The sequence below is a fragment of the Rhipicephalus microplus genome, unplaced genomic scaffold (genome assembly GCF_043290135.1).
Source record: "Rhipicephalus microplus isolate Deutch F79 unplaced genomic scaffold, USDA_Rmic scaffold_12, whole genome shotgun sequence".
Taxonomy (NCBI): Eukaryota; Metazoa; Arthropoda; class Arachnida; order Ixodida; family Ixodidae; genus Rhipicephalus; species Rhipicephalus microplus.
The window spans coordinates 37,697,262-37,714,729 of record NW_027464585.1 but is presented as its reverse complement, the minus strand read 5'-3'; the positions used below and the strand labels follow the sequence as shown (position 1 = coordinate 37,714,729).

Below are 17,468 nucleotides of genomic sequence, written 5' to 3'. Positions count from 1 at the left end.
GTTGATCGGTAGTCGACACGGTCGAAAATGAGGAGCTGCGAACATACCGCAGTCGTCGTGGTCCTGGTCTCCATCCTCGGCTCTGCCCAGTGTAGTTGCTGATGTAAGACAATCAGTGCCAGTGCTGCCATTGAAACGATCCGTTTTGTTAAACCTGGTCTGTCTAAGGCAGAGACACTAAATCAAATTTGGTATGGTCGTAAAGACATAGAGACCAAATTACAGGATAATGAGACGTCTTGGAATCAAAGTAACACAGCTATGCAAGAGCTAAAGTCACGGATAGCTTCAATGAAAATCACAATGGCACAGTTCAAGAACATAAAAGAAGCTGTGACAGAATTTAGAAAAAAGACTGAAGATACGCACAGTATCGTACATGGTTTCTCTTGTAAAGTGGATGACTTGGAAAACCGCAGCAGGCGATGTAACTAGATATTTTATGATGTCATTGAGATTGAAAGCTGTGAACTGCTCACAGCTTCTGAGAAAAAAGTACTAGAAATAGCATCTGATTCATTACTATTGTCAGTGAAGATAGAGCAGGCAGACAGGCTTCAACAGTTTCAGAATAAAAAGCCTTGACCACTTAAGGAAATGATTTCAACGTACAAAATAGGAAGACCATCCTAGCTAACGCTGAGAAGCTAAATATATCCAGTATTAGAATATCAAAAGATTTCTCAGAGGCAGTGGTGTGCAAGAGAAAAGGTTTCTCTGGGATTACGGCAAAAGAAATGCTTCTGATGACGCTCGAGTAAATAGGAAATATGATGTTTGAGTAGGTAAATATACATGTACAATGAAAGTAGCGGTAAGGTTTGCCGAACTAGACGACGCATGTGGAGCTCTATAGCAGATGTAGCTTTTCTGGTTGTCAATTGTCGTAGCCTAAAAAACGAAGTGGAATATTTCCATAAGCTGGTATGCATGGTAAAAGCAAGCGTTGTGCTTGGAAGCGAATTATGGCTAGGTGCTTACGTAAGAGACACCGAGGCTTTTCCAAGCTGTTACACCTGCTTTAGAAACAATAGAAATCATCATAGTGGTGGGGTCTTTATACTTAGTCTTGTTGACAGTATGCTTTATTGTTCGGCACTTGATCTTGGTGGTGGCACTTGCGAAGATGTGTGGTGCAAAATCAGATCGCCAAATGAAAGAAAACAGAACGTTATCAGTGTGCTCATTTTATAAGCCTCCTGCATGTTCTGCAACTGTCATGATCAATGTTTGAAGGACACTAGAGACCGTTCGTGCTGACCATGTTGTTATAGGTGTGGACTGTATTATTCCAGAACTTTCGTTGAATTGTCCAAACTTTCCTATATTATCAGGGCCACTCAACTAACACCTGCTAAGAAACACGGGTATCTCGGAATAATCATATGTAATGCCCTGAAATGGGAGGCACACGTAAACCATGTAACATCATCTGTAATAATGAATGAACGAATAAAGTTTATTTAAAGTCTGACAGTTTTACCGGGGAGGTGGAGGAAGAGGGGATTAAACCCAGTCCCTTCCCACTCACCGTAGATTATGATGGCGGTGGCTCATCTGACCACTCAAAGTCCTTGCACCTGGGCGGCATCTTCAGCTTGCCGGACGGCCCAAAGCTGGTCGGCCAGCTTGTCGCTGGTGAGTGCCGCCTCCCAGCGGCAGCGCAGCTGACGCCGCCGATCGGCAAAAGTTACTGCAGTCACGGCGGAGGCCGGTCCCTACCCTGGGTATAGGTGAGGATAACACAGGCGTAGGATCATCGGGCTGGTGTACGTATTTGTCTGTAATAACCTCAGAGTTATAACCTGTATTTTGTCCAATTTGTTTTGTGGTGGTGGGTATTTGCGTCTGTTTGGTCTTTAATGTTCTGTGATTTTGTTGAATGTGGTCAGGCGATCACCCCACGACCATTCCAGTTGTTGTTGTTGGGGGATAGTGCCATCACCCCGCTCTCGGAGGTGAAGGTTGCCACCGAATCGGCCACGGCTCGGTGAGTGATATCTAGAGCCACGGTTTGGGCCACCTGGTTACCTGCGAGTGGGACGCCGGTGTGAACCGGGGTCCACAGAAGGAAGACAGTCGATTTGCAGTTTCGACAATCGAGGATGATGACGGCAAGGCCATCGCTCCTGAAGCTCACCGCCTTCCTTGTTGCGATTACTTGATTGCAGTATTCGGGCCACCAGACATGAGATGCGACTACGAGCAAAGTCACGGATGGCAGCTTACGAGTCGCTGATCACGACCGAAGCCTCTGGTGCTGCGAACAGTGCAAGAGCAATTGCCGCCTCTTCCGCTGCCTCTGTGTGTTCCGTACGCACCGTGACGCTCGCGAGGCATTTGCCTGGGCGATTCACAACGGCGATAACGTGAGAACACCTTCCCTCTGAGTATCACGCGGCGTCCACGTACTCTGCTTCGTCACTGTTGCCATAGATTCTTTCGAAATCACTCACTCTTTTGTTGGGCACCCGACGTGGTGCGTCGAGTGCAGTTCCTGGGGAGCTGTGGAATGATGAGACGGTCGCTGACCGTGATAGGCACCATCGTCTTCATCCCGCATTGCGTGTCGTATGTTATGCTTAGAGATTCGAGGATGCGCCTGCCCGTCTTGGACTTGGACAATCGCTCGTATTGTGCAACGTTGTGCGCCTCGATCAGTTCGTCCAGGGCGTTGTGCAGGCCTAGCTCGAAGAGCATATCGGTACCAAAAAGAATTTTTTTTCTGAAACGGCCCCTTCATTCAGCACCGCACGCTACGAAGCCATTGCCTATTACACATTTTTCAGAATAGAGATGTTGAGTAGTCTAAAGTCGCTTTGTTCTACAAAAAACCTAGAAAAACTAGAAAACGTGCAAAGGAAAGCAGTAAGGTTTATTTTTAATAAATACGGTATATCTGAATCTCCATCCTCAATAATGCAAGAATCAGGAATACTGACGCTCAGTCATCGTGCCGAAATCGCCCGCCAGAAAATGCTGTTTCAGTTTTTTAACATTAAGCTTTGTATTGATAAGAGCAAATACCTATCTCACCAAGAAAATAGAACCTCTCGTCATAAGCACCCCCAATCTTTTGAAAAATATATTGAATAGCCTGCCTACATACATAACTATCTGTAAGAACGAAGATACTTTCCTGTCAATTCTTGAAAACCACTTATGCGCTTCTCAAACATAAAATCTTTGTATAGTACTAACCTTACCATTTTTGATTTATGTAATAATATCATTTTCTTATAGAAACGAGTGATTCGCACATTACCTATGTATTCCCTTCTTTTATCATTATGATTTATATTTCCAGCCGCGTGCTTAGTAAGCATGGTATGAATGCATGTTTCTTTCTTTTTTACTTTTCGAGAGTGTTTGTTAAACTTTACGTGCGACTTTCTTGTTATTACACCAAATTATTGGCTGCGAAGTGAACACTCTCATATATTGTTAATCTGTGTATGCCCTTTCTGCAAAATTCCCCGTTGGGATTGACAGTATGCCTGAAGTAAATGAAATAAATATCAGTCATATAGTGAAAGGGCTACATCTGCAGCAGCAAATGAAATGTTGATCATAGTTAACAACTTCGCTTAATTCGAAAGGCAAATCAAACGACGAGAGAAAATAATACCTTGGTCTTGTTTTTAAATATAATCAGCCAAACTGGATAAAAACAGTTTTGTTGGTACCCTATATTAGCGACCATAAAGCTGTTCTATGTGAAATAAAGCTAACATACAAACGACTTAAGCAGCAGCAACAAGACAGATGTATTTTTACAGCCAGAGAAACGTAAACCAATTTGGTCTTACATTGCATGGTTTTTTTCCAGATTTCAAACACTTTTCCGGTGCTTGCTGCAAACAGACAGACATACTGATGAAGTTTATTTGCGTCCTGGGAAAAGGTTCCTAAGAACACCTGCACCCGCGATGGGCTCGGGGACCAAAGGCTCCCGACCGCTTCACAGACTCCCTGAAACGCCTGGAGTTGTTTCGCAAGTTGTGGATTTGCAATACATTCTAAAAAGTCTTTCTCGCTTACGTGATGTGTTCTTGTTGAAACGCGCAAGCGGGAGCACCGCCACATTAAATGACGGAAGGTTGCGAGCTCATCGCATGCCGAGCAGTTAGGAGATGGATGAATGAATGAATGGATAGATGGATGTATCGGGCTGTGACCTTTAGCTGGGGCGGTGGCTCACGCCGCCTAGCCATAAAGTCAAGTATTATCACTGTGTGTTTCAGGATTGAAATTCACTCGCGTCTCGATTGTAGCGACCAATAAGTTAGCCTCCACATGGTTATTTCTACCCGCTCAAAGTCTATTTTGCCTTCCCTGTCCCTAAACCCCAATGCTTTGAAAAATTCGGCGCCAATACCTTCAACTATAGGGCGGAGCCCTTTACAGAACATTATCAAATGTTCAGCAGTGTCTTCCTGCTCTCCACACGCACTACATACCGTGTCTGTGCCTTCGCAGTTTGCTCGGTACGTCTTGGTCCGCAATACTCCCGTTCCAGCCTCGAAGAGCAGAGAACTACCCCAAGAATTATCGTAAATCTTTTTCTTTACAATTTTCTTTTTAAAAGTTTGGTAAGTCTTTAGTGATGATTTCATAGGCACTTCCATTTTCCACGTGTAGCTCTCTGTTTCCTTCACCGTTTTCTCAACTGACGCTTCATTTTGACTTGGTATTCTGCTGTTGTCTAATTACTTGCTTGACAATTTTTGAGTTCGTTTCCTCTTTTTAGTATTGACATTATTCATGTACAAGTAACTGAAAACTTCCCAACACAACGCTCTTCTCCCATTTTTCTCAATCACTCCTCAAATTCTATCTTGCTGCTAGCTTCCCTGCACTCACACGATGTCCATCCCATGTTTCCCTGTATGCCTGATTTGGGGTATTTTCGTGTACTCCTAAAGCAAGCCGACCTATGTCACGTTGTTTAAATTCGAATCTTGCATCAACTTCTAATTTTATGCACAAGACCACATTGCCTAACGCCAAACGCGGGACCTTGACACCTTTACAAATTCCTCTCATAATGTCACACCTATTGTAGTTCCACAGTGCCCTATATTTATTACAGATGTATTCCTGGTGCCCTTAGTCATTACGCATCTTCCTTGCTTCTTTAGATACTCAGCCCCGTTCTTCATCCATACGCCCAAGTATTTGTATTTATCCATTATTTCTAGCGTGACTTTTTCTGTCTTATGCTCACTGCCTTTGTTATCATTAAAAATCGCAATTGCCAAAATTTTCCTGCTGAACTTCAAATTTAACCTATCTGTCCAATTACTACAGAGGTCTATTAACCCCTGCAGATCTTCCTTATTGTCGGCTATTATTACTATATCATCTGCATACATCACTGCTGTTAATGATTGTTCAATGTGCTTTCCTTGCTTGGCAAAAGAGAGTCTGAATACGAGTCTACTCCCCTCTAGTTTGGCTTCTAGTCCGTGGAGATACAGCATAAATAACAAAAGTGACAAAGGACATCTCTGTCGAATCCTGCGTTGTATCTCTATAGGTTCAGATACCAGTACTTTTCAGTTGATAACTACCTTGTTACTTTGTAGATACTCTTTAGAAGAATAATTATTCCATCTTTCCCATTTAGTACGTCCAGTATTCCCAGAAGTCTTCTTAAATCACACTATCGTAAGCTTTTTTGAGATCTAGAAATGCTAGCGACTGGGCCTGTGTTTTTTTTTACGTTATTTCAATACACTGCATCAATGAAAACTGACTGTACTTTAACCTCCTTCGTTTGCGGAAAACGTTTTGTAGCTTTCCCAGCGCCCTATCATTCTCCACCGATGTCTGTAGTCTTTCCTTTACTATCTGCATCGCTAGGCTGTAAGGGGGGGGGGAGTGATTATTTCTTAAGAGAGAAAGGAAGAGAAAAGTGAGCCCCGTAACTGTCTGCTTCAATGAGCGACACCTCAACAGTAGCTCACAAGGGATGGGGGTTAGGAGGGATAAAAGGGTAGGAGTAAGGGTGTAAAAAAGAGAAAGAAGAAGAAGAGTAAGAGACGTGAGGTGGTAAGCCAGAGCGAGCGACAACAAACTGAGGGGATAGAAAAGATAGGAAAGATGGGAGCACGGTCACTGGAGTCCGAAGACGACAAAATCCTGCGAGAGCTCTTGTCGGCGTCGGTAGATGGCGTAGAGCAAGTCCAGTCGGTCAAAGTTACACTGTCGTCGAAGGTGGTCGGCGTCAGGAGGTGACGTAGGGCGAGCCCAGTAGGCCAGAGCTACGCTGACACCGGAGGTCGCAAGCGCGCGCGCGCACAACCGGTCGGCACGGAATACAGCAAGCGAGTCCGCTGTAAACTATGGATGTCACTGTTACAGGACGGTAGTTGTTTATGTCAGCTTTGCCCCCCTTTCTTTTATAGATCATGCTCAACGCTCTCAGTTTCCACCCATTGGGAGATTAGCCATCGATTATTGCTTTGCTCGCGGCCTCTCTCAATTTTTGCTTAGAGTCTAGTCCCAGTTTCTTTATTAGCATGATTGTGATGCCGTCAGGGGCTGTCGATGTGCAATAGGATCTCTTTTTTTGCCTTTCCCACTCTCAATGTCCGAGTGGAGCCACTGAGCTAATTGGTCCATCCTCATCTGGTATGGTGCATGCAGCGCTTTATGGTGTGTAAATTTTTCTTTCATCATTGTTTTTATATATTCCATTGCCTAATCCCCTTCTGGTCTAACCCCTTGAGCTGTAGTTAAAAACCTTTGTTTCAAGCTTGTCTTATTACTCAGAGAATTGAGATGGTTCCAAATCTCTGCAGCTGCAATTCTATTCTTTTTGTTCAGTTCGCCATCCTTTGGGCCACATTTACTCTAATCTTTTCATTCATCAAATGGGACAATTGCCTTTTGAAGCTGAAAAAGTTATCCCATTTTCTTTTGACATCATCTTCCGGTTGAATCTTCTGTTTAGCATACCTGTATTCCCTGGAGGTTTTCTGACGTCTTACTAGGGCTCCCTGAACTTCCTCATTCCACCAGCTCTTGGGTTTGTGTCTGCTTTTCCCGCTTGATTTGGCTCGTACCTTAGCAAGCTCTAACTCAAACAACTGAGTTAAATTCGCGTACGTCCACTCTGTTTCAGTATCTTCGGTGATTGTTTTCTCAAAGTCCTTAGTTATTATTGCATTTGCCTTTTTGAATAAATATTAGCATTTGGTTGCTTGTAATGCTGCCTTTCTAATTTCATTTTTATTTCAAAACTCAGCTTGATATGTTTGTGCTCACTACCTAAGCTTCTGGACCCATATTCATCTATGTTCTTCACCCTTAGCCGATCATACATCCTATGTAACATTACTGCGCAATCTATTGTTGACTGCAGCCTTCCACCTCCCATGTTATCTGCCCTTCGCATTTCTCGGTGCTGTAGCAAATCATTACACCATGCCTTTCGAACATATCCATTAGCATTCTGCCTGTTGGGTCACTATATCCATTTATATCTTCTACGTGCGCGTTCGTTTCTCCTAATATAATTACCTAGCACTCTTCTCCTGGTTCGTGAATATCATTTCCTATGCACTGCATCACTTGTTGATTTCCCTCACTGGCTTTTGCCCCTCTCCACAAGTATGTAAAACCCAGTAGCGTCATTGGCCCTGCCACTTTCCCTTTTAGCCGCAAATGTTCATTGCACTCCTGCTTGGCCCTTTGCCAGTCTGTACTTTGATGAATGAATGTCCTAATACCACCCTCCTTTCTGCTGCCTTCTATTCTATTGTAATATTCGCATGCGTGGACCGTATTGTTAAGTAGTTGTTCCATGTCCATAAGATGTGTTTCTACAAAAAGCTATACCATTGACCTCTCCACACTTAGCTGTTGTTCTATGTCTTTCCACTTCAGCCTATTTCTCTCATCCTGTTAATATACCATATGTCTTAATTGGATCGGCCCTCGTGGCAACGTCAATTTCTGTCCCGGACTCTACGTGTCTTAGATATTGGTTTCACTTTGGAATCTTATATGTCTATACCACCAGTCATAAAGTCCCCCTGGTTGTTTTACTCGTTACTAGCTATCCTAAACCCCAAATGGCCAGCGTGCCACCCCAAAAAGCTATTGCACGTCTTGCAAGCTGCCAACCCACCTCATGACCTAGCCTCCCGTCGAAGTGAATTCTGTCTTTTTGAAAACCACCCCACCTACGCACCTCTCTGTCTATTTTTACCATCGCAAAGCCTTTATCTCGACTCATCTGCCATATATCTTGGTTTGCTATACAACCGCTTTTTGCAGGTTGCCGTCACGCACCGGTACTTCCGGTACCGTGAATCTTACTACTTGCACATGAGGAGAAATGGCGCGCATGTCGTCGACTCCTTTTGCCAGTGTGGTCACTAGTCCTGCCGTATCTTCATTTAGGACATCGTTTAAACTGCTTGAAATTATCACGACGTTGCGTCCATCAGCTGTAGTTTTGAGTTTTGCGCTCGCTTGCCTCAACACTGCTGGTAGCTTGCGTCCTGGAAACGTCCCTATTGCAACCCTCTTATTAACTCTTACCCTCTCTTTGTTTGCTTCTGCGCATCGATTTACATTCGAGTCCCCGGCGAATTTCACGTGCTGTGACTTTTCAGCTGGAGCATCCTGCGCCTTGAGGTTTCTTGCAGCTGTGACGCCGGCTGCTTTGTCACTTCTCAGCCCCACCACTACTTCACTGAGGCTGGGTCTAGCAACCATTGAACCACCGGAACCTGTTTTTTCTAACTTGCGTGCTCTTCCTCCTCCACCGTTCTGGTGGTCAGTGGCCTAGCGTTCTCGTTGTCGGCCGCTACTTTGTTCATCTTCGCTTGTGCCTCCTCAGCGGACTTGAGCGTTTCTTTGTTAGCTTCGTTTTTTCTTGCCCTGTCGTCAGAGCAGTCTCCAGCTCGGTTATTCTCATCAGCACTTCACTCTGGGCGACCATCATTTTCTCCATTTTTTTCCTCGACCTCACATAGCCTACACTTCTTGTCAGCCTCCTCTCAATTCGCGTCTTGACTTGGGTCTATTTTCAAACCCAAACCACATTCTGAACATTTTACAGCTTCTTAACCATGTGTTTTTGACACCAAATATTCTAATGAATTGTCCCACTCGATAATTACAAAACACGGTGTACGACGATCCCCGCCCTACGAAATAAAGAAATTCTAGCTCTACTATAAAAAATTTTGTGTTCGGTGTACGTGCACCTCCTCCACGGGGTGGCAAGGGAAAAAACACACAAACCAACTCACACAGACACGCACACACACAAACTCGTATACCTGGTGACTGACTGCCGAAAAAGCCATACAATATAATAAGTGGTACAAAGGTTTTAAATTCTGCCTTATTATTTCTAAAACCAAGCTCAAAACATGCTAAACCACTTAACTGCGCATTCAATCGGGAGCGCTCAATAAATACGTCCATCCCATGTGCCATTCTGAACTGAACCGAAAAATGTTCGTATACAGCGCCATGGTGGTCGGTGACGGAAAGGAGCTAGTTTGGAGGAGTCGAAGGGCTATCTGCTGTCTGCTGTCTGGAAGGCTATCTGTGGGCTTTTGTTTACGTCGGTAAACAAAAGCCCGTCATGCGCAAAAAGAATTTTTCAACATCTGCCTTCTCGATTGAAAACAGCAAAAAAGTTTTTCTTCAATATTGTCAAATGTAATAAAGAAATACCAGGCCTGCGTGGAAGGTGCAGCACAGTCACAGCAAAAGCTTGAAGAGTGGGCTTTGAGAGCCTTTTCCAAGCACTCAATGGGTAACTGCTTGAAGAACACTTGCTGGGTACGCAGTACGTCAGTAATAATAATTTCTGGCCAGTATGCAGGCACTCGTCATGCTGTACTTCGTCATTCTTCTTACAAGCGTGGTATCCGCTAAACACTTGAAAGATGCAGTGACTGACGACAATGAGAAATTATGCCTGAAGTGGGTATGTGCCACAGATAATCGTACAACAAGAGCATGCTCTTTTAATGGGTTGGAATATTGAATGACCCACTCGCTACGCTATTCACATAGTGTGGCGGCTAATTGTTCTTTTGCTCTTATAAAACGCTTTATTACTCATATTAACGCAAATATTTTTCTGACATCAAGCCTGCCTAAGGCAAGTTTGCGAACAAGTCCCAAGCACCAGCTTGGCTCATCGGTAGAAAACTGGGCTGGTACGCAGTGGATCAGGGCTGTAGGCCCACTGTGTCTTTTGTTCTGTTTTTTTCTTATTTCTGTGACAGTGGTTACGAGCGGCAGCGGCGAACTACGGCGCCGCGCATGACCCGAAATTCGATCTTATAACTGATTTCGATGTAAAACGTTAGAGCGTGTATTTCCTCGTTTCCGCATGACGGTAAATAGAAAATAGCTTAGACAAGGCCAGCAGTTTTAACACAGTTCTTGCTTCCATATTCTGTCGTGTTCGTCAAACAGCGTTTTGCCATCGTCTACTAACAGATGTATGGCAGATATGTACGTAGCTGTTGAAGGAAACGGCATTCACTGTCTTCTATAACTCCTAAATCTCAGCAAAGCAGGAGGTTTCTCAAGATGTGGGCATCGTTCATTGCACCCTTTTTTAAGGTTCTGTACTCGACATCATTGAGAACGAGAAGCCTGCGACACGATTGGAAGGTGGCATGCGTTGTTCGGGTGTATAAATAAGGTCCTCTTGAAGTGGTCCGGAACTACAGACTGATATCCCTGAAAAGTATAGCCTGCAAAATATTAGAGCACGTCTTGTGCGGCAATATAATGTGACAGACATAACATATCAAAATCTTCTTAATTCAAGACAACATGGTTTTAGTTTCGGTATTTCCTGCATAATTCAATTAACAGTATTTGTTCACAAGTTTATAGTGCACTGGATGGATAATCCCTCTGTGTTGATTCGATATTTGTAGACTTCAGAAAAGCGTTCGACTTCTTACATCATGAGCTGCTTGTATGTAAGCTACGTTGGTTTAATATCAATGAACAGGTGATAACCTGGTTCGGGAATAATTGTCCTTGCGTTCCCAGTACGTAGTGGTAAATGGCGCAGAATCGTTTATGGCCAGCTTAACGTCTGGTGTTCCTCAAGGCTCAATCTTGGGCCCCTTGCTCTTTTTCTTATTCATAAATGATCTTTCCTACACCATCGCAGCTTCCATCACATTGTTTGCTGATATCTGATAATATATAGGGAAGTTACAAGCGTCGATGATATCGTTGATTTACAGAATGAATTAACAAAAATATAAAAATGGTGCCATGAATCACGCTTGTCAATAAACATGCAGAAAACTGTTGACATTCATTTCCCCAAAAGAAAAGAACGTATGGCACTGACACTTTATTATCTGCCTGGTTCTTCGTCACAAACTACTTGGACGTCAAAAAGCACTCGGGCGTATTCCTTACGTCATTCATGTGTTGGCACAGGCATGTTGATTTCATTACAGCAAAGGCCTGTACGGTGTTGGGAATGTCGTGGCGTAAAACGAAGCTGTTTCTTCAGCAGGCCCGCCATCTTCTCTACAAGAACTACGTCAGGCCAATTTTAGAGTGTGGGTGCGCTGTGTCTGTACGAGGAACAAACAGTCTTCTGTATTGAGTGACGCAAGTTTGCGGCACCTCAGGTATCTGTGGAACAGCTCTTGGTGCGCAGTACAAAACATTTGAAAATTGCGTTAACAAGATTGGGATGCAAACTACCATCAATAAATATTTACTTACACAGGTCCAGAGTCGTTCCTTTCCTCCTTTGTATCCTTTGTAATGAAGCAGAAACAATCGAGCACTTCTTTATGGAGTGTCGAAGACACAAGAGCCTAAGAGAAAGATTTCTCAAACCACATTTAAAAAAAGAGGGAGGGGCTCGAGTTTTCCACATCAGGTTTGCTCCCCCTAGAATTTTCGGCACTAAGGTACTGCAACATGGTCATTTACGATGCTATATTTAATTATTTAAAGAATCAAAAAGAGTACCATGATAAAACTATCCGTACACCTAAAACATTATCTTTCATCTATCATTTCACCTTATTTATATGAATAATTAGTTCATATGTTTACGCTTTAATTAGTTCCTAAGTGCAATTTTAAGTAACATTGCAATAAAGTTAAGACACCAAAGTTATCACAAATATTTTTGTTTCTTTTTATATTATCTATATTGCAAATTTCCGCCCTATTTCATCCTCTATCTTTCTTTTTTTAATATTTCATCATATTGTTTCACAAATTCTACTGCCGCACGCCTCATGGTAGATCCCCTGCGGTGAGTTGCCTGATGTTTCTGAGAATCATCATCACCATCATCGTCATCATCATCATCATTGGGACATAGATGCAAGTTGCGTTATCAGTAGCTGTGAGAGAAACCTTCGCAGTACTGCTACAAAGGAAACACTAAATGGTAGCTTATAAAAAAAAGAAGGCAAGTTTTGCGCTTGAGGCTTCTTCACAGTATATGTCATGGCCACATTCAAATTCTTGAGCCTCATTATTTATCAAGACGAGCAGGTCATGAAGTCAGCGTTAGAGAATATAGCTTTAGGACTAAACCATTTAAAAGCACTTTTTTACCCAAATCAGTTTCTGAATAGAATAGTCTGCCTGCTGACACGGTCGGCATATTATAGATGACGAAGCTTTTGCGGCCGCTTTTTGACATCTCATTCCGTGTTCGGCTGCAGACGAGTTTTATGTAATGTTTAGTTCTTATCACAGAGTTCGCTATTTTTTATATCTGTACAGTATGAGATAACGTTTGTACTTTCTGTCTTCGTCTAGGTCACAGGATCCTAATGTAATTAATGTACATTGACAGCAATGTACGCTGCTATTCCTACTAAGTGATCATGGTTGTAATTCTGTTTTTTTTCTACCAATTTTCTGGAAATGTATGATGTATAGATTCTCTGTGTAAGCCCCTCCCCCCACCGCTGGTAATGCGTGAATGGTGCTGTGGGTTTGAGTGTAAATAAACTAATAAATGAAATGAAAGAGTTTATTATTATATATTTGCAAGGCTCGGCATGAGCTCGCGTTAGAGTGACGACTGAGTAGAACAGTTTTCAAGAGCGTGATGACTTGAGCTGTAGAGGTAGCCCGGTTTCGCCAATGCTTAGGCAGCCGTGCGTTCTCTGGGGGTGAATTTTACGTGCAGGCCTTGAGTTGGACGTAATACGAGCTCCAGCGACATCTGAAGGTCTTCATTCGGGATCATCGAATGCACTGTGAATCGCCTCAAGATGTGGGCCAGGAGAATCTTGTCCTCTAGCTGGGCGAACTTTTGTCCTGTTCAATGAAAGAAACAAGGGAATGGAGATGTATTAGTGTTTGTCTGCCTGCCTGCACGGCAAAATTGTAAATCTAGGCCTCAAAGACCTCCGGTGCTGCCCAGGTGGCCACGCTAAAAAAAGAAAGTGACAACAGCACTACCAGGGCAACCTCATTAGAGTTTCGGCCGACAATCACACCGGCTGCAGTGGGTTACCAGGGGGCAAAAGTGTTTGCTTTTATATTTATGCTCCCGCAAGCGCGTGTTGATGCACCTACTAGTTGTGCATTGAAGGAATCAACATCTGACTTTTTTTCGACCCATGCAGTTTTTCTAACATGACAGACAGCTTACTCTTTGTAGTGTTTGTAGCTGCCGTAGTGAATCGCAAAAGCACGTAGTCATTTTGTGAGTAGTATTTTTGGGGCGAAGCTCCTAATGCCGTGGGTCGTGCGTCCGCGATGTATGTAGTAGTAGTAGTAGTAGTAGTAGTAGTAGTAGTAGTAGTAGTAGTAGTAGTAGTAGTCGTAGGTAGCCTTCTCTCGCTTAGCCCTTGGAAAGTCTGCTGGATGGTGGTACTTCTATAAGATGAATATATGATGAGAAGAAGTGAAATGGTGGTATTTGGAGTGTTCACTAGATGGAAGGACGGAAGAACTGAAATACAAACAGACGGATGGATGAATGAACACGCAGACGGATGGACAGAGAGATGCATGGATGGATGGATGCATGGACGGCCGCACGGATGGGTAACGGAAGGACGGACGCATGGATGGTAGCACGGACGGCCGCACGGATAGACGCATGGACGGACGGAAGCAAGAACGAACAGACGGACGCAAGCGTGGACGGAGTGAAGGGCCGTTTCGCCCCACTCATTATTATTCAGTCCGTGGATATGCTGATTTTTTTTCGAGTATAAAGACTGTGAACGCGAATTAGCCCTTTCATCCAGCAACGCTTAGAATTGATAGCCATGGCGGTAGCCTTTATGGTGACTTGTGTATGCTGTCACTGTTCCACTTTAGCAGAAGTTACTGTAACGATTTTTACCCATGTTCATTTTAAGCTTTACGACTATTTGCGGGCTCGGGAAAGCTTTACAACTTCTCTGTATTTATATGGCGTTGCATGCGCCTGCACCCAAGTTTGTTACGTCGGTATCGTGGATGCCTTGTCCCTTCGTCGTTACTTTCTCGACACATTAGTCAAGCCAGTCACCGAAAACATCACTGCACATATGTGCGGTTGTACCAAAGGGCAGCACACGTCATTTATGAGAGAAATCGTACATAGGAAAACCAAGTCACTTCAAAGTCTTAGCCACCCGGAAACTGCGTGCATGGTTTCGTGAGCACGCCGAAAAGTTGCTCGAGACGCTCTGACGAGCATGGCATGATTACGTTATGCGAAGGCAGCACCACTTTAATGCGTACAATTAACGCATGTCATTATTTACAGTTTTATGGAGTAATATCATTCATACTTTAAAAAACTAAATGACATTACAGTGCTAATAGGACAAATTTTTACCGCGTAGACTAGTTTATGGTCACATGATATGAAACATCGGATAATTAAAGTTTCGGCGGCCAGGTGGTGTCAAATGGTATTTTAGCAATTTTCAAAGGAGAAATAATAGCATATTCGGAAATTGTGCATGGAGCAATCGCGAAGCTGTCCGGAAGTTGCCCAAAACCAAAAAAAGGCAGCAAAATATTTCAGTTGCAACCGCATATGCAGCGGGAGTCATCGATCCTAGACCTTCTCTTAGGTGCAAGATTCATCGTCCACTTGGGCCGACGATACGCGAAAACTTTATAGTATTGTTCTTCCTTTGTTGAAAGTCCTCATAAAGTAGATCACATTTGTACAAATTATTCAAAAAACACAAACAGAAAAAGTGGGAATAGAATTTTCAACGAGCAAGCTTTCAGGTACAGTCACAATATACTCTATTTTCAGCTTAAAAACCTCCAAAATAGCGACACTAAGTTTGTGCTTCTATTAAAGGACCCCTGACAGCGAAAGTTTTGTTTGCGACTTTTTTGCAGGGATTTAAAGCTTTGCGTATGGTAATGCCCAAATTGAATCATAAGTGTGCCCACGCATCGTGTAATGTATGCTACCGTCATTCACTAAAAAACCATTTTGCATTAGTTCAGAACACCCGCCACAATACAATAATAAACTAGCACCCCACACAGGACTACGTGCGCTCGAGCTTCAGTGACGTGGAACGCGCGCTTTTAAAATATGGGGATCTGCGGGTGGCAAAGAGTGAGATAATAAAGGTGCTTTAAAATTGCCCCTTTTAAAAGAATCGGCCCGAATGTACATGTTGCACTGTAAGTGTCGTCGAAAGACGATAGTCTTGCGTCTAGAGCGAGTGAACAAAACGTTTATATGATGTTCTGCACAAGAATCTTAGTGAATGGTATTCTGAAGGCACTGCGTTAGAGTGCCTCGAGCGTGTAACGGAGGCAAACAAGCGCATCTAGGCACGTTAGACACGAGCGCCATCTGGCAGTTATCTTTGAAAACGGAGGCGTGCGCAACCGCGGAGAAAGATTCGCGCCAGTCTTGGAGGTGATAAGGTGTAGAATGCAAAGCGACGGGCAGGTGCTACCACCGTGCCGTCGTATAACAAAGCGTTAGAAACGCCTTCTTGAGCATCGCGTTGCAATGTCCGCGCAACGCGCTCAACGCTACAGTCCTTAGAGTTACTTGTGTGTGCCTTTTCTAGTGTAAAAACAGACACACTAAACATAAACATGTTGTTATGGCGCCTCAGATATGCGCAATATTTGCCTTTTTAACTGATAATCGCACAACTATCAACGCAATATTGGTGGGCGTTGCGGATAGGGTTGGCCGTTTAGTGCCGTTTGAGGTATCGTTAGGGCAGACAAACAGACATATGTACAGACAGACAGACAGACAGACAGACAGACAGACAGACAGACAGACAGACAGACAGACAGACAGACAGACAGACAGACAGACAGACAGACAGACAGACCAAGACTTTTCCGTTGAAGGTCCCTAAAAAGAATATCGTTTTTAAAAGGGGCAGAACGCCCAGGAGGAGCAAATGGAATACCAGCCATTGCGAGTCGTCTGCTGATCGTCTGCTACGTGCGGCACGCAACAAATGCTGGGATTTCACAGCGTTGCTCCGCCAATTTTTTCGGAGCACCTCAAAGCAGCAAAAAAATGTGCCCCGACAGGGTGCGCCCTCGTTACCGAAGACAATTGGTGCGCAAAGGTGCGCTACCTCAAAGGTGCCATAAATATATAACCCCACTTTTCACGGACAATCTGTCCATCTATGCGGTCATCCCATTTCATGTTCTGGGCAGTTGTCGATCCCTTAGACGAGCTGGTGTTTTTGTACGCGTCGATCGACCAGCCCATCGCCAGTTAGCGCATGCATTGGTAAGGCCTTACCGAAACTGCTCAGAAGCCCAGTTGCAATGTAGGCAATAGACGGTTTCGGTGTTCGTAAACAAACTGGTCTCTCACCAAACGGTCTACCCCAGCAGACTTCCGGAGCGGCACTTCTGGCAATACTTTTTCAAGGTACCGGTGGTGTTTTCGTGGTGTGTTGGAGTTTGCTGCTCTATCACTTCTCGTGCATTTCTTAAGGTGTGTTTAAAGCAACGTCTAGCGCATACAATAAGAGGCTCGACGTAGCGCATGGTTCGCGTGGCCGACAGGCGCCTTGCAAAATACACATCGTGGCGTTCCGATGAGCTCGGCCCCTGCTCCGCGCGGCCAGCTCTCATGGTGGTGGCACCTATACAAACAGAAAATGCCTAAATTGTAGAATACGTTTGTCAGCGAAATTGATTGAGCCAGTCGGTTCTGCATGCATGCCGACGATATGGATGCACTTTGAAGTCGCAGACCGGGGATCGACAGCGCACACCTGTCTTTTACCTGTCCGCGTCTTTATTTTTTATTTTATTTATTTACAACATACTACAGTCTTGAAAGAGACCAAGCAGGAGAGGCACAAAAATTAGGTGGAAAACACACGTAAGCGAGATAGATGAATGATGTGCACAAAATAAAGAAGATAAGTACATGATACAGAGATATATAGATGAGCTTTAACACAGGTTAATACGACCTTCAGAACAACGGTGATGGGTCTATCTCCCTATTATAC

The 17,468-nt window shown here is 43.9% G+C and overlaps 1 protein-coding gene across 1 annotated transcript in view; it reads right to left on the bottom strand.

Moving 5' to 3' along the window:
- Positions 1-13,004: 13,004 nt before the first annotated feature.
- LOC119168164 (cytochrome P450 4V2-like) overlaps positions 13,005-17,468 on the bottom strand; it is a 952,270-nt gene continuing 947,806 nt past the window's right edge. Inside the window, exon 11 of the mRNA XM_075882483.1 lies at positions 13,005-13,308. Within this exon, the coding sequence (XP_075738598.1) occupies positions 13,136-13,308 (173 nt within the window). The 3' untranslated portion in view covers positions 13,005-13,135. The remainder of the gene's footprint in view (positions 13,309-17,468) is intronic.